Source organism: Abramis brama, assembly GCF_963993115.1.
Source record: "Abramis brama genome assembly, chromosome: 1".
Lineage (NCBI taxonomy): Eukaryota > Metazoa > Chordata > Actinopteri > Cypriniformes > Leuciscidae > Abramis > Abramis brama.
Genome location: NC_139963.1, coordinates 19,255,489 through 19,279,169, shown reverse-complemented (window position 1 = coordinate 19,279,169; position 23,681 = coordinate 19,255,489). Strand labels below are relative to the sequence as shown.

General features: G+C 37.3%; 1 protein-coding gene across 2 annotated transcripts in view; it reads right to left on the bottom strand.

Moving 5' to 3' along the window:
• Positions 1-22,767, bottom strand: part of ttyh2l (tweety homolog 2, like) — a 47,644-nt gene extending 24,877 nt beyond the window's left edge. Inside the window, exons 1-4 of one of the 2 annotated variants that reach the window (XM_084136114.1) lie at positions 22,312-22,767; positions 15,701-15,873; positions 3,631-3,742; positions 270-490 (exon numbers count right to left, since the gene is read on the bottom strand). In XM_084136114.1, the coding sequence (XP_083992240.1) occupies positions 270-490; positions 3,631-3,742; positions 15,701-15,873; positions 22,312-22,440 (635 nt within the window). In that variant the 5' untranslated portion in view covers positions 22,441-22,767. The remainder of the gene's footprint in view (positions 1-269; positions 491-3,630; positions 3,743-15,700; positions 15,874-22,311) is intronic. The other variant, XM_084136115.1, reaches the window with a different exon arrangement.
• Positions 22,768-23,681: the final 914 nt, after the last annotated feature.

The following is a 23,681-nucleotide window of genomic DNA, read 5'->3' as shown; positions in this document are numbered from 1 at the left end:
ATATATCGTATCGTGACTTTGTTGCCGATACACAGCCCTATTTGAGGAGGCTAGTATTCTGAAAAATTGGGTCACATGTTTGACCAGCAAGGGCATCTGGAACATTCAGACACATTTCTGACCCACATCTACACCAGCAGTCTCAAGAGCAAATAGAGCCAACCAGTCTTTGACCTCTGATGAGACATAGGACATGATGTTGTAAAACATTAAGTGCACGAAGTGAAGTAAATAAGCCAGCCTTACCCCACCAGCTCAAAGCAGCTCACCTATAGTACTCTATGAATGCAATTTGGTCTGCGATGGCTGCCAAATCCACTTGCACCTTCCTTGTGTCTGGCATGGCTGTCATCTGCTGGATAATGTTGTCGGCCATCTGCTGCATGAAGCGCAAGGTTTGGGTGTAGTCACCCCGTGGAGAAAATATCTCATCCAACCGATCCAGATGCTCCTTCAGCCCGACCTGCATAATACCCAATGAGTTTCCCACCTGAGAGCAGAGACAAAGAAAATTGCTGATCACTATTAGCAGGCTAATGGTGCCACGCTGGCGCAGAGATGAATGGCCGTTTCCAATGAATTCTCTATGGGAGTGGGAGGCATGCACGGGTGATCATGGGATTGCCAAAGAAGCAAAGTGGCGAGAGTGACAAAAAGCTGAGATTTTTTTTTTTGTTTGTTTAATTATTATAGATATTTGAAAGAATGTTGGGGTCCACACATACTTGACAAAACTGATATTGCAAATGTAACATCCCCCAAGTAAGTGGGATATCTCATTGGCAGGTATTGAGATAGTTTCTCCCAAGCCAGTGGATATGTAAGCTAAACATTTTTGAAAGATGAGTTTTGGACAAAGTGAGGGGTCTTATCCTCCTATTTTGAGGACCGGGAATCAAGAATAAGGCTAGACGGGACAGAAAGTAGCTAGTTTAGAAGAAACAGTACAAGACAGCAAAATGCAGTCATCAATCGCAATTAGATTCAGCTAGCTCTAAAAATGGAAATATTTATGGAAATTTTGACTCGGCGTGGCCACATTAGCAAAATGTAGCGTGCAAAAAGGTCCATTGTCTATAATATAGGGATGTATAATGCACAGGAACTCACTTCTCTTAGCCAACACATCAAATTTGTGACTTGAACAAATTTGTTCTACCACTTTGCTGCTCACCAAACTATAAGTGTGCCATAAAAATGTCAGACATCTTATTTTAACCAGAATAAGCTACACTAGACTGTCTAAATGGTTTTAAAGTTTGTTATTAGACATCAAATCATTAATAATGGATCAGTACATCAGTTAGTGTTTGCATGCTAAAAAACAATTAATTTGCTTGAGTCTGTCCATTTGTCCTCTTCTTTCCCTATTTTTAAAGGCCACCATGTGGCATTTCTGGTAAATCTTAGTCTTGGCAATAATTGCTCATTCTGCTTTCATTTCAGTGAAATGCATTATGTAGCTCTTTTGAATAATAGCTCTATAACTCATAATTTGGAGATGGTGGAAGCGTAATTAAGATTTGTAAAGATTAAGATTCATAAGAGCAACATTCATGCATTAGAGTCAGTGCCCCTGTGGAAGGTGTGGACACTGCATGAAATAAAGTTAGAAGCATGCAAAATGGCAATCGCTACACACATTTACTCACGGTTGCAACAGCTATTTTCTGGCACGCAACCACTGGCAGAAGCCATTTAAAAAGCTTGGCAGGTCTGAAAACTCCCTCACTTTTCAGCATTCATGAATTCAGATGTGCAATCATGCTTGGCCTTCAGACTGGTCCTCTTTACATTTCAATTTTAAAAGAGACGTTCACTAAAGCTGAAATTGGATTCATGCCATTTTAGTGAAGCCAAGTGCTGTTTGTTGTTCTCACATTCTGAATGTTGTTTTAGTTACAGCAAATAGTGAAAAGTCTGTTCTAGACAGCTCATTTAGACATGACCGCCCAACCGTGAAGCAATGCATTATAAGCGAGTGAGCCAAAGATACACTAGAAGAGAGAGGGAGAGAGAGTGATGGCAGGAAGAGTATCAGAGGAACAGAGCATGTCACCACAGGTAATGAACATCAGGGCTGTGAGAGGAGAACTGTTCTGTCAGCCAAATGCTCCGTTTACCAGACTCAACCTGCCATATGTTGAATTACACAGCCCTCACATCTGAGGCATGCTGCAGGAAACACTGTCTGTGGGTTGTTTTAAATAGCATTGCTGTGAATTACAAAGAACCGCCCTATGCACAGTGCATTCTCGGAATAGATAACACAGTGACGTTTTAATGGGAAAGCAAAGAACTTTTAAACCTGTTACTTAATCTACACCGATTCCAACAAAGACTGAGATTAGTCGAAAAATTCAGCTTTTTGGCTCAAAAAAGTGTAGTCTTTCTTACAGCTCATCCTTTTTTTTGTTTTTTTTTTGTTTGTTTTTTAAGTGATTGACATTAAAACACAAAGAAAATATTTAAGGGAAGATCTTTAAATTGAAAAAACGTGCATTAAAATCACATTGATGCTTACACTAGCTATGTTTCCATCCACCTATTTTTATGCACATTTTGGGATATTGGATAAAAAAAAAAACTCTGGATGGAAACGAAAAGATGCACATACCGGTAAATTCTAAAAATGTGCATTAAAAACGTATTAGCTCAACTGAGGCAGATAAATGTTTTATCCGATAAGAAGACATGCGCATATCTACTACGATGGAAACACATTAACCGAATAAATCCTTTGATGCACAACAAGAAAACTCACGTGATTTTGCCTCAACAGTGGATGTGATTGGATAACTGGACTAGCCGGCAGACCAATCGCATCGCAGCGATTCTAATTTTAATTCTAATTCTAATTTTAAGGTAGTTTCTCTGTTCTCAACATAGCCTGTAAACTTCTTTTTGTTGTTTATCCTCGTCCGAAAACTTTGAGCTACCTGTGTTCAAAAAAAATAAAAAAAAAATAAAAAAATAAAAAAATAAAAAATAAATAAAATAAAATAAAATAAAATAAAATAAAATAAAATAAAATAAAATAAAATAAAATAAAATAAAATAAAATAAAATAAAATAAAATAAAATAAAATAAAATAAAATAAAATGGTGGTCTGTGATAGTCGTTCAGTAGTGGGTGTCCTCAATCTCTCTGTGATCAGCATTGACAAACATTTCGAGCACATCCGTGGACGTGGATATACACATAGATTTTTAATCCCCTTTAAAGCAGATGAACAGATAATCCCAGTCTTCTCTCAGTGCTTACTGCTTTCTCTTGCGGATGAATATACACACCAGATGGATGTGTTTGCATCTGGAGAGGTTTCTAGAATCAACAACTCAAACTTGAAGTTAAATTGGGGACAGACACTGTATGACTACAGCTCTGTGGCAGAAGTGACGCCTGCAGCAGCGCTTCTGCGTGTGTGTGTGTGTGTGTGTGTGTGTGTGCCACTCATCACATGATATTCCAGCACCAGCGAAAAGCCCCTGAGGCTCCAGCTCTTAGTTTTTAAGAATGCAGCATATAACAGGCAAAATTCAGATTTAATTTTAATCACAAACGTTCCTCAGGCTATTCCAATGAAATGAGACATGATGAGTGACGGGTGAAGGAAGTGAAACTCTTACCAGACTGCCAATGCCACCCAGTGTGTGATTGGCATTATAAATTGAGTAAGTCAACTGGTAAACTCCATCGTTGGTTTCGCTGTTTCCATAGAAACCCACGCCCACCGCTGAACTGTGAGAAAAACAAATCAAGGCAAACAGTTTGTATTACAAATACAGTTTCACATCAATACAATTCTCTCATGTTGCTTCAAACCGTTTGCTGAAGATTTGAGACATTTCAAGGTGAAGTTTTTTACCACTACAAAGATGAGGAATCAAATTATCCATCTTATAAGATCAAATATTTGAGTGCAGCTTCTTCAAAGAATCCTGCTCAGTTCAAAAAGATCATTTTATTTGGACTAAACTAACTAACCGAACACAACTTACTAGCACCAGATAGATCGTTCCTAAACACCAGAAGAACTAATGATAAGAGTAAAACATGGTAAAGTCTCACAGATTGATTTAGTAAAAGTAGTTAGATAATTTTCATATTTTCATGACCATCAAGCACATTTATTCTTATTTTCTGATTTCAATTATTCTTAGTGGTGGTTCAATAATTTTCCTCAATATCATAGTAAAAAAAACCTGCATTACGATATTTTTTTAATAGAAGTACAACCAACACAACCATAATGTATGAATAAATAAATATATATATATATTTTTTTTGTATTACAGATATGGAAATGAGACATTTTACATTACTGTTATTAAATTTTCTTAAGGGCAAAGACGCGCTACTGTACAAATGTGTGGGGTTGATACTTTATTTTCCGTATTTTTTTTATATGCTCTCCAAAGGCTGCATTTATTTGATGAAAAAAATACAATAACAAGAAAAATATTGTGAAATATTATTAACTATTTTTCTACTGTAATATATTTAAAATTGTATTGTATTCCTGTGATGCAAAGCTGTATTTTCATCATCATTACTCCAGTCTTCAGTGTCACATGATCCTTCAGAAATCATTATAATATGATGATTTGATGATCAAGAAATATTTCTGATTATTATAAGTGTTGAAAACAGTTGTCCTGCTCAATATTTTTGCGGAAAACGTGATAAAATAAATTTCAGGATTATTTGAGGAATAGAAAGTTTAAAAACGAACAGCATTTATGTGAAAAAGACTTTTTAAATAACATTATAAATGAATTTACTGTCACTTCTGATCACATTCTTGCTGAATAAAAATACCAATTTCTTTCAATAAAAAAAGGGTTTTGAGACAGGTTTTGAGAGATTCACCCAGGGTAGGTCTTATCACTTGTTAATTTATATTGAAGGACCCTGGTTTCACAGAGTAGAAGTTGCCAGGCCCAAGTTGCCCAAACACATCTGACACCAGCTGCCACCACAATAAACAGCTCACCAGTACCAGTTTGACTTAAAAATTCATCATTTTGACAATTGGTCTCGAGGTGGCTTCTAATGTGAAATCTGAGTAAATATTTCAAAACAGCCTCCAGAATTGTGCTCTACCTAATTAGACTGCTGTGCTCAGAAACCAGTTTGCTCTCTTCTCCAGACAGCATCAGATCAGCTTCATTAAGCAACCTCATCAGAAGCATGTGTGCAGACCGTCAAGGACCGCTCAGTCCATCTCATCAAAGCATCTAAAACCCCCATTCCTTATGTTAGACACACAGTCCATTTCAGATGTGATATTTCTCCAGTGGTTTTGAGAACATCTCTACGTCTATATCTCATTTTCTTTGAGAGAGAGGCTATTTTTCAGACTGACAAAAGCAAAAACACTGTATTGGCTGCGACAGTTACATTGGTATGATTAATTGGATGTTTCAGCTATCTGTCCATCCATCCATCCATCCATCCATCCATCCATCCATCCATCCGTCTGTCCATGTATCCATCAGTGCATCTATCTGTTTTGTCTGTCTGCCTATCCATTCACCCCACCCATCAATCTATTGGTCTGTCCATGTATCAATCTTTGCATCTATCTGTCTTAATCCATCCATCCATCCATCCATTAGCTCATACCCCCATCTATCTGTCCATCCCTCCATCCGTTTGTCAATCCATCCATCCATCCATCCATCCATGCATCTGTCTGTTTATCTTTCTATCTATCCATCCATCCATGCATCGTCTGTATGTCCGTCCATTCACCCATACATCCATCTATCAATCCATCCACCCATCCATCCATGTCTGTCCATTAATCCATCCATCCGTCTGTCCATTTATCCATCCATGCATCTATATGCCTTATCTGTATGTCCGTCCATTCACCCATCCATCCATCCATCCATCCATCCATCCATCCATCCATCCATCCATCCATCAATCCATCCACCCATCCATCATTTTTCTTCAGTATCCCTCAGTATCCTGTCACGAAACAAAGGCAAGTTGTCACATTAATAATAAAGTCACATATACATCTATCTATTCATCTATCTGTCCATCCATCCATCCATCTATTTATCAGCTCTAGCAACACTCTAGGAAACAGCCAAGATGCATGAAAAAAACACAAGGGATATATCCTTGAAACCCTTTTTTCCAACTTTTCTTTTCTAGTTAATTAAGTTTTAAAAAACTAATACTGAAGATGGAGATTAGAAAACCTGAATATAGGCTAAATTAGAAAATGTTCAGTAGATTATTTATATGTCTTCATTTTTTTTTTTATATAAGTTTATAAGTGCTCCCCAGAAAATAATTACTTTTTATTTTATTACCAATAACTAGCCCCAGAATGAATCTGCTGACCTTTTTATGGAAAAATGGAATTTCTATGCCAGCACCAATGGTATTCATGGCATGATTTCATAATCATTCTGTTTTTTACCTCTAGTATTTTTCCCTTGTCCACACCATTATTGCCATTACTGACTGACTCAAACTTAAAAATGAGACAAAACAAACTGGGTCGACAAAGGACATTGTCACCCACAAATCCAGTTTCAGCTGAAAAGCATGAATTTGAATGCTGTGCAATGTGCATAATTAAAATAAAGGCTCTACTGCATAAACAAGTGATGTACAAAATGCAACAGCAAATGAAATAATTTATCTGTCCAACAGTGAAAACATATATAATACATGATACCAGAACATGGTACCAATATAGAAATGGCATTAATATTTGTAGCATTTTAAAAAATAAATTCCTCAAAGCATCTCATGGGCCTGACAGGACTCTTTTGTCTTTGACACCTCTGTTCTAACCAACAGAACTGTACCTTGTTCATCCACAAACACACAACACACACATGAACACCCAAATAAAAACACCTTCAATGCAAATATAAGAAACCCACTGTAAATATAAGAAATCCACAGTGGAGACTGAGCAGATGGCACTGTCCTGCTAAAGTAACTCCTCAACAGGGTGTGTGTGTGTGTGTGTGTGTGTGTGTGTGTGTGTGTGTGTGTGTGTGTGTGTGTGTGTGTGTGTGTGTGTGTGTGTGTGTGTGTGCAGGTGGTCTGAGTGAGAATCCTGTCTCTGATTTCCCCTAAGCATGATGGATTCCAGGCTCTTTCCTTATATCATTACTACAACTCCCTCAGGCCAGCAGCATTTCTGCTCCCATTAGCAATTGAGTGCGCTAGCCTGGCTTTCACCCTCAAGCTGCTGAAATCACAGCTCATCTGGATGCATCTCACCTACAACCTGCATTTCTCCATTGATTGAAGTGCCAAAAGCAAATAAGGTGCAAATTTGAAATAAATGATTGGACACAGTGAACGATTAAACAAGTGAAAGTGCAAAGATTTAAATAGTTCTTAAAGGGACTATGTGTAGCTTTTTAGGTATTTTATTATCTAAAATCAATATTTTTATTAATAAATATGCCCTCAATGGTGTACAAATACCTATGCCAATGATCAGACTAATCCTCGTAAACGAAGAATTTATTATCTTTATATACATGGGACGGGTAGGTCCACGGAGGATTCCATGTAGTTCCGCCATCTTGAAAAACTATAATAGCAGAGAGGGACAAAAAGTACTAGGCCAACGCGTTTCCACAACGCGTTTTCGTTCAGAACCAGCGTCACGTGACTGAAGCCAGCAGAAGCGGAGAAGCAGAGCAGAGAGAGGCGCTTGTCACTGCCCCGGCAAGTTTAAAAGGATGCACTGTACGGTTATTATACACCGTTCATTCATACATATGCTGAGTCACAGGATAAGGAGTCCTCGTCGTCGAAAAAGTCCAAAATAGACCGTAAACGTGACCGGAGATTACAAAAACAAGGGTTAATGTCGGGATAGCTAATGCAGGAGAAAGCTTTCAAAAGAGACCCTGAAGTTGCCTGCTTTCTTCTCGACAGGTAAGTCAGTGTTACGGTCTTAATTACAAGCTTTTTTTTTTCATTGCTTGGTTGTGTACTTTATTATATAGACAGTAGAACATTTATAGTTAAAAGTTAAACAGGCTCTTTGATGAATAGCAGCTATTGAGTAAAGTAACGTTAGAGAAGGCTCTGATGATGATGATATCTAACAATGCACATACTTCAAAAAATATAACGAGTAAAGTTAGAGTAATGTTTTTCACAGTCAGTAATTCATACTGTAGCATTCTTTTTTTCATTGTTTCAAGTTTCAGTTTGTTTTAAATAACAAACCCGTTCACCCGAAGAAAAACTCGAAGTGCTATTATAAGACATCCTGTCATAGCTTTTTGGTACATAGCGGCTACCGTAGATGCAATGCGCATTTGAAAAAGTGAGGCGCTGGAGAGCATTATTCGTTTGAATGCAAAATACAATTTCACCACTAGATGGGAGAAATTCCTACTTACAGTCCCTTTAAAGAAGTGGATCATACAAACACTGCCTGTGGTGTTTTTAAAATGTTCATAGGGATAGTTCACCCTAAAATGAAAATTAAAGGGCTCCTTTAATGCCCTTTTCACAAGATTTAAATTAAGTCTCTGATGTCCCCAGAGTGTGCATGTGAAGTTTTAGCTCAAAATACCCCACAGATTTTTATAGAGCATAGCTTATATAGTTTTTATAGCATGTTAAAATTGTCACTTTTTGAGGGTGAGCAAAAACTCGCAGTTTTTGAGTGCGCCCCTTTAAAATGCAAATGAGCTGCTCCTCCCGGCACAGAGGGCGGAGTTTCGAGAGCTTGTGTGTGTTAGCAGCTCCGATTACCTCACACAGACAAGCACTGAAAATTTCAAAAACGTTTAGCCTTTTATGTTCAAACTGGAGTCGGACAAAGATGGAGAGACTCAAGAAGAAGTGACAACATGTAGAGTGCAACAGGACATTTCTGAATGGTTAGTTGATGAATTTATATAGCTGATGTGGAGTTAACTATCTTCTAGTCATTGATTAGCATATTCTCTCATGATAATCTCTAAATCATGTTCCCGGGGGTGGGGTTTATGTAAATTAAGGTTAGTGATGTCACTAACCCATGAAGAAACTCATTGTAGTCCCTACCAGCCGTTTGTTGTAGTCCTTAAAAAGCGATTTCTGTAAAAGAAAATATCGCCCTTTGCTTTGAACTTTGAGCGTCGTAACTTTGCAGATGTTGTTTATGCTCAAACAGCAACATTACACACTGATTAAAGTTAAAAAAGTGAAAATGAAATCATAATCAACCACCCCTTTAAGTCATCATTTACTCATCCTGGTGTTGTTTTAATGCCCTTCTATCTTTTTCAGAACACAAAAGGAAAATTTCCCGTTGTAAAAACACTACATGAAATACAAGGCCTAGAAATCCCCAAAAAGTGTCGGTTTTCTTTCTTCACCAAGTTGAATATCTCTGGTATCAGATGACATTCAGAATGACAGTTAGAATAGAATAGAATAGAATCGGGCATTTATATAGCGCTTTCATATGTACTACTGTACACCCAAAGCGCTTTACAATCATGTCAGGGGATCTCTCCTCAACCACCACCAGTGTGCAGCATCCACTTGGATGATGCGACGGCAGCCACAGTACAACGGCGCCAGTGCGCTCACCACACACCGGATATAGGTGGAGAGAGGAGAGAGAGTGATAGAGCCAATTCAATGTAAGGGGATTATTAGGAGGCCATGATTGGTAAGGGCCAATGGTGTGTGGCCATGACACCGGGGTTACACCCCTACTCTTTACGAGAAATGCCATGGGATTTTTAATGACCACAGAGAGTCAGGACCTCGGTTTAACGTCTCATCCGAAGGACGGTGCTCTTTGACAGTATAGTGTCCCCGTCACTACACTGGGGCGTTAGGACCCACACAGACCACAGGGTGAGCACCCCCTGCTGGCCTCACTAACACCTCTTCCAGCAGCAACCTGGTTTTCTCAGGAGGTCTCCCATCCAGGTACTAACCAGGCTCAGCCCTGCTTAGCTTCAGTGGGCAACCAGTCTTGGGCTACAGGGAGATATGGCTGCTGGCGTTGATAGAAGCGAACGAACAATATTCACCTCAGAGAAGAAACATTTCATGTTGCATTTTTCTTAGGTATGATTGTGTAAAATTGTGCGTTAATGTCTCACAAAATTACTTTTTTTTTGTGCAAATGTTATAAAAGTTTTTCAAAATCAGCGTTTTAAATAAGATTTTTCAAAGATCTCATTTTCTTGATCATGGACACTCATCTGTCATTGACAGTAAACTTTAGTTCACAACAAACTTAACCCTAACACTTTACATTAATTAACTCATTTAATAATAGTAAATAAGTAAAGCATACATTAATCTTTGTTAATGTTAGTTAATACAATTCTTCATTGTTCATGTTAGTTTACTTTACAGAGCATTAATGTTAACAGATAAAACTTTTGATTTTAATCATGTATTTGTAAATGTAAATTAACATCAACTAAGAAGATTAATAAATGCTGTAGAAGTATTCTTCATGTTAACTAATGATGACCTTATTGTAAACTGTTGTAGTATGGAAAGATCTGCATAGATATCCTTCAGATCTTCTCCTTTTGTATCCAATAGATACAAATAAATAATGTTATGATGAGGCAAGGACAAAGCAGAGAGAGAATCCATACGCAAAACTAATCCAAACAAAGGAACACAGAACTCAGGACAGGAACATGGAAACAGCTACAACGACCGACAAACAACAACTGAAGCACAGAGGTTTATATACACAGGCAAACAAGCTAAACAAGATAACAAGGGGGTGTGGTTAATCAGAAACACCTGGGGAGACTAATAAACAAGAAAAACTACAAAGGACTACAAAACATGGCACAGGACAGGAAATAACAAAAGTCCACACAAGACAAGGGAAACACAGGACAGGAATCATGACAAATAACAGTGAGCACTGATATCACAGCTAGAGACCAGTGATCCTCCTCTGAGCCGTCCATTGCTTCAGTAAACACTTACATGCTCCCGCTGAGCATTGATAGAGCGTTGAAAGGATAAAGTGCCATTTAAACGCCTAATATGTCCAAACGTGCAAATGAGAGACACACTATCTCTATAAGCTGCAGGGTCAAGTGCTGTTCAGAAGCTGGATCAGAATTACAGGGTCAGTTTCCTGAATCTTCACCCATCAGCCATCTCTGCAGGGCTTTAATGGGGTCAGCGCTGTCATTAGACCACAGGGCATGGCTAACTGAAAAGAACGTTCGTTTATGATTAGCAAAAATTTAGATAAACTGAAAAACTGTGTACTATGGGATGAAAAGGGCTAATGTTTTTTCTGTAAATGTGAAGGAAAAGTGGCTAAAGGAGAGAACTGGCTTCTGATCAGTACATGACAATGGTATTTACCTACATCCAAGTGTTTTAGAAGGAACAGAGCCACTGAAAATAAAAACTATCCCTGTTCTGATTAAAAATGGTAATATAATGGAATTAAAGAGCGCCTTAGAGCTGATGGGATAATCCAATAAGGACGACCACGGGCCACCTGACAAAAACATGAATGAGATAAACAGCCACATTACTGAGTTAAGGTCTTAGTATAACAGTGTCTTAGCTTAAGAACGTGTTCTGCTGCAGTACATACCCAGTACAGCGCACATGCACCTTCACGCAGGGTCGCAACCACCATATACATTTAGAAATGTAATGTATGTGTCCAAAATTCACATAAGTGGTCAACTGGTATGGATTTACTTAAGGAATATCTCACCCAAAAATGAAATTCGCCTTCTGAAGCCATTTACAAGAAGTTTGGTCTGAAGAACAAACTCAAATTCAGGTTATTCAGGTCATCAGAAAATGAACATAGTGATGAACAACATGTGATGTTTATCTGTGATAGAGAGGAAACAGTAAGAGGAAGGTGATGTCATATAGTAAGTGGAGGAAATGAGAAAACTGAGCTTGCAACTTGATGCTTTCACTAAACCCTCAGACTATAATTATATACAATAAGAAAGATAATACTGATAATCACACTGAACATGTTTTTGAGTTTAAAAACACGACACAAGTTTTTAAAGTGTTTAAAAAGTTAAGAACTCTTTTAAATGTGGCGCCATGTTTTTAGAACACTGTCGCTGTGTCCGAATATATATATATATATATATAAATCATATAAAAGAACTTTAGTGTGACCGTATATCTATAAGGCATGGGATAAAGCCACAATACTCCAATATGGATTTTATATAGGTCTTTAAAAGAGCCAATTATTAATAATAAAGTGTGTTAGAAAGCATGCACAATAGTAAAAGGTTAAGTCAGACTTTATGCTAAGCAGATCACGCAGTAGCAGTTAACATGACAATGGCCCTGTGTCTGGAATGTTAACTCAATCACGACCCAAACTTTCATGACTGTCACAAGATGAACACTCTGCCAATTCAATTTAGCACTTAAGCAAAAGCATTTGTTCTCTTTTATTGACACAATGTGAACGCAAACAGTGTTAGCAGTGCACTAACTCTCCAATGCTCTAGAGGTTTGAGCCTCTGAGAAGATTGATTTATAGGTTCTCTTGAGGGTAGCAACTAAGCTTTAGGATATCACTCATGCACATATCCTACCAGAGACGAATCTCACATTCTGGATCCTGAAACTGTTCCATAGCTCACTGTTAACGTGATCTCTAACAGTCTTTGTGCATAAGAGATCCTGACGTGTTTTCACGCGTGTTCATTCTAATGACAAGCACTGGACATCAGAGAATGAATTTGCCGACATATCCGGCTCAAAGAGAGAAGAGGTGAAGGAGGATTAATTCGCACAAAATTCCATCTCAATTCCAACCATTCGGAGCTGAATGCAGTGGTTCGTGCTCTGACTTGCACCGCCGTTTGGGAGAACAAGGAACTGTGCACGAGGTCACAGCACACAAGCTTAAATACTAAAAATATCTCTTCAACATCTCACCCATGAACCTGTCGCATAACAAATCCAATCCAAATGCACCATTATCCATGGTAAAATACTGCTGATGTCCTAAATGACGGGACGTCATTCACAACCCTCCCCCTCATTCATTTTTTTTAAAGTTAGACATCAACCTTCTTAGTACTCCTCAACCAATTCATTGTAAACAATATAACAAGAAAAAATTCAATTATAAAAGAATGTCTGTTTTCTAATAAATAAATAATATATATATATATATATATATATATATATTTTTTTTTTTTTTTTTTTTTTTTTTTTTAAGTGTATAGGGTCGCTAGCGACTCAAGCTATGTAATAGTGTAAGTAAATTTTTTCTGTGAAACAATAGCTGAATCTAAATAAATGCAGTTAGAACCAACTAGGCTTCCGAACATCACGTTTAGGTCTAGTGGTATGAGTGTGTGTGAAGTGTTCTCAGCTGGAGCTGTTGGTGTGCATTAGATTCTAGTCAGAATATGAGTCTGATACTGCTCCATTAGGCTGTGATTATGGGACGTGTTTCAACCAAACCAGGAAAGAAAATGCCTCTGCACTCGATTGGATAGACCTACAACCAATCAGAGCAACGGAGTAAGTGAAGTATGTTCTTCATTCATCTTTCCGTTCGACAAATGCCTTGATCGCGGTTTTCTGTTCCTCTTTTAAAATCAATGCGGAGTCGATATCTTCTATAACAGACGTGATGGCGGAATCTACAAATCTCAATTCTCAAGCGGCAGTCGTCTTTGTTGTAAACGAATTCAACCCAAGCGCTCTCTGTGGTGACGTGGATGATTACGTTACTGTTGATCATCTGTCCATCATCGTATAAAGCCCGCCCTGACAATTTGATTGGTCCGAACAGCTCTGGCTTGAGCTTGCTCCACAACGGATCAAGTCCAGACCAAACTCCCCGACCTAAAATGTTGTGGGCAGGGCTAAGTTTGGCTGGCATCCAGGCTAGGTGTGCATGGAAATGCAGCAAGATGGGAAGCATTCCATGTCTTTCCTAGCCTAGAAATCTAGACGCAGCCTAGCGGCAGCAAAATGTATTTTGCAGCCAGGGTAGTCTAGCAACTCTCCATTGACTTTCGAGCTGCAAAAACCTAAATTGGGTCAGGCCAATCACGTCGTGTATAGAGTAGGCGGGGCGTGCCTAACATAATGACGACAGAGTTGCAACGGTTCCCTGCTACTTGAAAACAAAGAATGGCTGCTGCTGCTGGAGAACAGTCTCTCGAATCGGCTTTGGCCGCGACTCTGGAGGACTTGGAGTTAAGTTTTTCTTTGAGAAAAGAGCAAAGAACGGCACTTAAGTCATTCTTTAAAAAAGGAAGATGTGTTCGTAGTTTTGCCGGCCAGATATGGCAAAAGTTGAATCTATCAACTAATGTTAGCTCCGCAGTTGGGAAAACGCTCTGGTTGGTTGAAGCGCTGTCCTATTGCGTGCAGAGGGAATTTATCAGCCGTTTATCCCGCCCCTCGGATTGAGCCGTGTCTGTGGTGAGTTGCCAGACCTAACATCTTGATGTAGGTCTGGCTTGCCAGGCTATGTCTTTCCATCACTAAGAACGCATATTCAGTCCAAATCTTTTGGCAACCGTGAGAGGATCGGTAAACTTTTGGTGTCCCTTAGGAACATGCAAGGGGTTTCGTACCCTCACTGGTGACTTGGATGTGACCCCCAGGATGTGAGCTCACACAAATGGCATGACCGGACTTCTCCTGTGCCAGTCTTTCAGTGCACTGTTGCTGAGTCAACTGAGTTTGGATGTGCTTTAAACTTTATAAAGCTGGATGAAACAGTCAAACCAGTGTGCCAAAAACTTTGTCAGAGGAATTAAATCGCTTGCAAGCAGCCGGGGTGATAGAACACATCAACGTCTCTGCATGGGTGTCTCCAATTGTTGTTATGCAGAAAAATCAGGTGAAATTAGGATGTGCGTTGACCTCAGAGAGCCAAATAATGCAGAGATTGTGGACTCTTTTCTACTTTCTGCTCTAAAATTTATACTCTTTTCTCTACCATCGACCTGATTAATGCTTAATACCAAGTGTGTAATCGACCTGATTAATGCTTAATACCAAGTGTGGCTACATGAGGACATTTCCTCCTTAATGAGGATTTCCTCCTTCACCCAAGGGACTGGACTTTGAGTTGTTGCCTTACTATAAACTGAGAAAAAAAAAACTTAACATTGAGCCCTGATATATTAAAGCCACAGCTAAATAAGTCATTGATTACAAATGGTTTATGTAAAGATTGTTTTAAGTTCACTTAAATTAAAAGTTAAATTTTTTAAAGCCTAATAAATGTTAAAATGTATAGCTTTCAATTATACTGTAATGCTGAATGGATATGTTACATATGTTATATATATATATATATACTATTTAAAAAAAATCAGTATGCCATATATTCAATTTATTTATTTATCAAAAAAGAAATTCCCATAATGTTACATTACTGCCAAAAGTATTTTTTTTAGGACTATATGATAAATAAAATGATTTAAACATTAAAAACGTCTTTACTGTCACTTTTAATCAACTTAATGCATCCTTGCTGAACATTAATGTCTTTTAAAAAAAAAAATCTCAATGACCCCAACATTTTTTTTGTCAAAAATTATTTTGGAAAAAATATCCATAGACAGAAAAAAATAAAAAATAAAAATAAAATAGCTACGTCATCGACTCTAAAATGATGATGAATTCAGAAATACACATGCACATGTCCTGACAGGTGCAAAACAAAGAGAATTCACTCACCATATGACCAGACCAGTGATAACAGCAGTCCATGTGACACAGCAGGTGTCAGGCCTTTTGACTTCCTCATCCTCTTCCCTTCGACAGCAGCACAGGCAGGTCAGATACACAGACAGAACCAGCAGACTCAAGCCCAGACCCAGCGCAGACACACAGGCCTGCAAGATGAGAGCCTGCCGGACAGTCAAGAAAACATGGGCCAGATGGTCAAATCAAACACAGATTAGTGATGCTGCTGCAGTGTACTTTCTTAATCAGTATTTTAGTCTTGCTTTCCAGTAAAAGATCATCAGAAAAAAATGCTTGAATAAAAAAATATATATATTTTCAGAGAATTTCCAATAGGCGTTAAACGTTTGTATCAGAACACAAGACAAATATGTGTTGCAGTGTAAAAATAATGCAAATGTTCTAAGCTACACTTGAACATGGTACATTATACGTTATTTGTGATGGTATGAGGAAAGAGCTGAACAGAGACGTTTTCTGAACAGTCTATATGTAGAAAATTGAAAAACAAAGGTGTTTGCATCTCTAAGAGATTATGTATCTTGACGTTGTGCATGGAGCGGTTCAAGGCTGTGGGCGGATAAATCATATAATGGTTGTTATGAGGGTGTGCTTGAGCCCCCACGCGCATCGCCATGGCAACCCAAATGGACTGAGGCTAAACAGAAACCTTCAGTCTTTGAGTCCAACATCATGTGATGAAAGTAAAGCACGTCAGCTCTGGAGTCTTGTGATCCAAGGAGACCAGAAGGACAGCCGGATATTATATATATATATATATATATATATATATATATATATATATATATATTACATTAGATTAGATATTATTAGGTTAAGAAAACACTGAAAAGGTACTGTTCATTTAAATACAAAACAAATACTTGACAAGCTTTTTAAATGTTAAAGTTGCGTCAGGGGATGAAAAAGTGTGGTTACCACAGAGTGCTAACCTCAATTTCACATTAAATAATCACAACATGCTCTTGGGAAATTCCAAGCAAAATTACTAAAATCACTAAAGGCTGGTGTGACATTATTTTCAATGGTACAGTTAAACCGCCAAATAACAACTTGGGAATTATGGTCAAAACCAAAGTGTAGAGTTAGAATAGCTCTGTTACAATAATAAAAGGTGAAAAGTGAATTTTAGTATTGATCACTGTTAATGAAAATCAAATCTAGCTCATGAATATCAGTTATTTGCGAGCTGTTCAATTGCATGAAATGCATGAATGTGAACATGTCCATATTTGCATGTTACTCTCTGTATGGGATAGGCTATTTTAGGTCAAATCTATAATATTAAAATAATGCCTATTTGTACCTGTTTTTATATTGCATGTATGATTAGTTTGTCATTATTTTCTCTTGTTTGAACAACTGAATTATCATTAACTTTAAATTGATATTTTAGTGTCCTGAATTTTAATTGTTTTATAGTGTATTTTTTTGTAAATAAACTTAATTGCTATAAATAAATATAAATTGCTATTTGCAGATCAATTTACACTCAAGTCCTTAACCAACACATCTTACTATAAGATGAAGTATATAAAAACAAGTTTTTACATAAAAAATCAAGTAGTTTTGTACTTTGACCCCTAAACGGACACCTCGGGTCTTTTTATCGACCCGTGACGTCAATCACTATCTCCCCCTATTTAACTTCTGAACGCAATCAAATATTAGTGTCACTGTCACTTGATGTTGGTGAAGAAGCTGTCAGCGATCAAAATACTGATTTTGAAGATATATATTTGAATATTTGAAGAATATGTAAATGATCGTGAACATAAGCCAGATGCTGAATGTACTGGGAAATGAGTTCTGACGAGGACAGTGATGATGATGATATAAAACATCTGCTCAAACTGAACCCTTCCAAGCCCCAAAAAGTAACAAAATATGCTTTATTTTATTCTTCTGTAATTGAAGGAGAGTTTAATATTATTGCGACAGTTAGGGATCTATCGGTGTTAGATATCCGGGTCGCTAAAGACCCGAATGTGTAATAATGATTGGCGAAACATTCATGCATTTAAGGGTTAACTCAAAAAGTGAAACAAAGTAATATTTTATTAGGGTATCTGAACTTTTATACAAATACCTGATTTGTGTAGTTCGTACACTGTCTGCAACCAAAAGTCAGAGATCTCACCACAATCTCAAACACTACACATCCACATTACTCTGTACTCCTTAATAACGGAAATTTCAGTAAAATCTAAGACATGTTGATAGTTAAATGCAAACATGAGACCTCTATTATGTCTCCAAAGCTATAAAATAATAACTAATGCAACATCACAGTCCCCTGGACATACGTTTTCACAATTTTTAAAGGGGTCATATAATGGTACATGCACTTTTACAAGTTGATTGTACTGAAATGTGTGTTGGCAGTGCCTGTACACAACCATCATAAAATGATACAAATCCATCCAGTGTTTTTTTTTTAAATCTTCTTATATGTTTTCCCTTTTCTCAAATCAAGCTGTTCGATTTTGTGACGTCACAAAATCGACGCCCCTCCCACGATTGTTGATTGACAGCAGCGTTTCAACACAGACCCGCCCTCGCTCGTGAGTGAGCTGTCAATCATAGTCCGCGCGGTCATTGTTGATAAGCTGGAGCACTGTCTATGAGCAGAATGGCGTCTAAGCGATTGTGGTGTTCTGTTCTTGGGTGTAATAACGAACACAGCAGTCATTTTGATGTTCCTAAATCCGAACCGCTGAAGACGCAGTGGCTGAGTTTGTTTTCGAAGGGAATATTCCCCACGATCAACGTCAATGCTTTCATGTTTGCGCGAATCATTTCACACACCAGACTGCTTTACAAACGAGGATCAGTATAAAGCTGGTTTTGCTAAGAAGCTGCTCCTGAAAAAAGGATCGTTATTCGTGTTCCTGCTGCACCTCCAGAAGAAGTGAGTGTAACGTTTTATTAATCTTTATATTAATCTTTATATTAATCTTTGCAAATCGCTTGCACGCTTCACGATGAATTTACACTCAGGGTACATTACGGCATGTTTTCTATGTACGACGTTCTCAATATAATTCATAATCCCACGTTTATAATGAACAACGCGTTATGGTTATTGTGTTATTGTGTTACAAACGGTGTACTCACAGAACAGAGGGGCGGGGTGAGCAAAGCTCATTATCATTTAAAGACACATGCACTTAAAACGGCGTGCTGAAAACAGAGCTGTTTTTGACCAGGTAAAATGAGTGTTTTCTTACAATACTAATGAGAATTTTTAATTAAAGTATATTACAAACTTTTAATTTAGACCCTAAAGAATCATATTAGCTTGTACAAAAATGGCATTATATGACCCCTTTAAACAACTTAATTACCAATAAACTCTGTAACCTGCAACTGACTTGCTAACCTCCTACCTACCAGAGTGTCTTTGCGAACTCAACACCGGTGACAGTCGTTATTACCAATAATAAAACCGTTTGATCTCTATATTTGTCCCATGCATTGTTTTCAGAGGAAGTTTATCAGAAGAACACCACTTAAAACAAAACTTCCTGCCAGTGCTAAAAAAACAGACATACTGAGGCAAGCCGGACGTCTATTCAGAAGGCCAAGCAATAAAGGAAATATTTACATATACTTGCTTTAAAAAAAAAAATATATTGTATATTGTATAGTAATGGCATCTAATTGCCATATTCAGCTACCATAAAACTATGATGATACTACCAACGTACATGTGCAGAAAACCACTGGATTTATTCACCATGGTACTTTTTAGTAAAAGAACATACTAAAATATCATTGCTTTGAGAAACGTTATTATGTAATAAAAACTACAACCACATTAAATAAGATTGTCATTTTTTGTGATGTGAATTTCAAATCGCAATGTCAAAATTGATAACACACGTTTACTAAAGAAAGTATTGAAAATACATTCAGAAGAACAACTCCTGAGATTGATTTCGATTTAACCGAGAGAAAGATGTGAAAAGCATTCTTTATTTTAGAACGAGGGATGAAATAAACTTGTGTTGCTGCTTCACTGATTTTCTCATGTAACCCAGAAAATGTGACCTTGAACAAGGAACGTAATATCCTTCATGATAAAAACCCCAGCAGAAGTATCGACTGAATCGATGAGGGAAATGTTCCTCTGGAGACTTTATTCTGCTAGAGTACAAATCACAGCGCAGGGGAAACAGAGACTATTTAATGGAGATCTGACACACCACCAGACACATCTGTTTACACCAGATATTGCACATTTATAGAGTTCAGTGAGAGACATTTATAATTATCACACATTTTTGGTCCCAGGATGCTGAAGGTACAAACTATATTCCATTGCTGGAATGTGGAATTCTTGTCTTAGCAGTAATGGATTTGGATTATGTAAACAAACAGATGCATATAAAGCTACAAGTCACAGATGTCAGAAGCTGTTTGAGTTCTACACAACTGCTGAGCTGAGAGAAACCAGTGATCCACTACAGAATTACATTTCACACTCATCATCCTGCATGTTTCACCACTACACCTGCAAGAACGGGCCACTGCCACAGCTGCTTACTCACAGAGGAGACCGGGGCTAGTTGTCACACGATACTTCAGTGAATATTTCTATGGGTATGTTTTTTTTATGTTTTATTTTTTTAATCTTTAACATGTCTTAAAGGCTTGACCCAGAAAAATAGGAAAACGTGGGACATGTGACACCGATTTCAGAAGATTAGAATTCCTGTAAAAAGCTATTTACAACATATTTTGGGGTTCACCATTTTAATGGTGTCCATTTTAAAGTCACCTTTTTAATGTCATTAAAGTCACCATTTTAATGGTATATCTCACTATTTATTATAAATGATTCATCCGTGCATTTTTTTTGTATTCATGTGTCCTCCTAATGTTTAATCAGAATAACTTCCCCTTCCTCTTTCAGTGACATCTCTTCTCTTCTCTGATGACGTGTTGACCGGCGTGAGGGCGGGGTCAACCTGTCACTCACATGAGATCCACCAATAGAAAACCACAACCATTCAATCTATTCTCCATGGACAAAATCAAGTTCGGCCCTACATTTTTTCTTGTATGCATCAACAAGGCATTTTCGCCCACAGTACTGCCGCATACTGGATGTTTTTCCCTTTTCACACCATTCTTTGTAAACCCTAGAAATGGCTGTGCGTGAAAATCCCAGTAACTGAGCAGATTGTGAAATACTCAGACCGGCCCGTCTGGCACCAACAACCATGCCACGCTCAAAATTGCTTAAATCACCTTTCTTTTCCATTCTGACATTCAGTTTGGAGTTCAGGAGATTGTCTTGACCAGGACCACACCCCTAAATGCATTGAAGCAACTGCCATGTGATTGGTTGATTAGATAATTGCATTAATGAGAAATTGAACAGGTGCTCCTAATAATCCTTTAGGTGAGTGTATATATATATATATATATATATATATATATATATATATATATACACTACCGTTCAAAAGTTTGGGGTCAGTAAGATTTTTAATGTTTTTAAAAGAAGTATCTTCTGCTCACCAAGGCTGCATTTATTTGATTAAAAATACAAACAAAAACAGTAATATTGTGAAATATTATTCCAATTTAAAACAGCTGTTTTCTATGTGAATATACAGTAAAGTGTAATTTATTCCTGTGATCAAAGCTGAATTTTCAGCATCATTACTCCAGTCTTCAGTGTCACATGATCCTTCAGAAATCATTCTAATATGATGATTTGATGCTCAATTTATGATTATTATCAATGTTGAAAACAGTAATTTACATTTTTATTTCATGATGCTATGATGAATTATAGAAAGTTCAAAATAACAGCATTTATCTGAAATCTAAAGCTTTTGTAACATTAAACACTACCGTTCAAAAGTTTGGGGTCAGTAAGAATTTTAATTTTATTTTTGGGGGAAATAAATAAAATAAATCGATACTTTTATTCATCAAGGATGAGTTAAACTGATCAAAAGTTACAGTAAAGACATTTATAATGTTAGAAAATATTCTATTTTAAATAAATGCTGTTCTTTTGAACTTTCTATTCATCAAAGAATTTTGAAAAAAAAAAAGTGTACACAACGGTTTTCAACATTGATAATAATAATGAATGTTTCTTGAGCATCAAATCATCATATTAGACTGATTTCTGAAGGATCATGTGACACTGAAGACTGGAGGAATGATGCTGAAAATTCAGCTTTGATCACAGGAATAAATTACAGTTTAAAATATATTAAAATAGAAAACAGTCATTTTAAATTGTCATAATATTTAACAATATTACTGTTTTTTTATTGTTTGTTTTTTTTATCAAATAAATGCAGCCTTGGTGAGCAGAAGATACTTCTTTTACAAACATTAAAAAATCTTACTGACCCCAAACTTTTGAACGGTAGTGTGTGTATATATATAAATTATATATATATATATATATATATATATATATAACTATTATAATTTAAATAGTTATTCTATAGTTAACTCTTGTATGCATGTGTGTCAGTTGTTTACCAAACTGCAACGTTTACTTAGATTTCCCCCCTCCATAAACTAAACATACATTCAACTCCTCTCACCTGCTGATAGCTGGCGTCCTCCGGTTTAAAAGTATTATCAACCGCCTGGAAATTAAAATTAAGATGCGGGAAATTGTGCAGCCAGTAGGTCCACCATGGAGCAATGTAGTCCTGTCCCGATGAGGCCATCCCGGGCGAGAAACTCAAGAACACCGCTGATCTCTGGAGCGCTCCGGTAATCCTCACTGTTCACTCTATTAAAACACCAAACACAACGAAGATCCGCCACCCGGAGACGAGACGCAATGACAACACAGGGAAACACCGCACAAAAGTATTTCCCCTAGCTCTTTTCGCTTAAAAGGATGCATAACACACGAGTTGAGTGTGTGACTGCGTGCAGAGTGATCAGCTGTGACCCATTCAGAGCTCCCTGTCCCTGACACTGACTGACTCCACGCGTCTCTCCTGCGACTGCGCACCGCACGCGCTCAGGGAGCGAGCGTCGACGGCACTGATTGCTCCGGACAAATTGCAAACTCATGTATAAACAGCACCGGCAAAATGTTCAAGCATAAAATGTATGGAAGCCCATTTCAGCCACATAAGGGAACAAAAACCTGCTTTGGTAAATCATAAGTATGACAAAAAGTCAACATAAAATGTCTTAATGGTGACAAGTCAAGGCCTGTCTGTTTCACAGGTTTAGATTGAGCCAGGATTAGATTTTAGTTCAATTAGGGCATTTAAGAAGCTTTTATAAACGTGCCTTTACTGCTGCATCTTGAGACCATGCTTGAGACACAACAAAGACATATTTTAAGAAATATGTCACTTAACTTGCTTTCAGTTATCTCAACCATGCATTTTAGTCTGAAACTAGGTTTAAGCATTGACTTTGAAAACTCAGAAAACTTGGGCTGGGGGGAACTTGTCGAAATTATGACATATAGACCTATGAGATAAAAGGTCAAAATTATGATATAAAAAGTTATAGGCTACTTTGACATAAAAAGTCATCATTTCGATTTTTAATCTCATAATTTCACAGTTTTATCTCAGAATTATGACTTACTATGTCATAATTATGACTTTTATGTAATAATTTAGAGTTATGTCAATTATTACTTAGTAGCCTATGTCAAAATTATGCAGTCACACACTTTTTAAATGTGTTTTACCTGTATTTTGAATTACGCATTCACTGTAAAACCCAACAAGTTAACTCAACTCAAACCGATTGAGGAAACTGATTGCGGCAAACCATTTAAGTTTAAAAATAAATACATATGAGTATTGTGAACTTATATATATTGATGACTCAATATATATAAGTTCACATTACTCATATGTATTTATTTTTAAACTTAAATGGTTTGCCGCAGTCAGTTTCCTCAATCGGTTTGAGTTGAGTTAACTTGTTGGGTTTT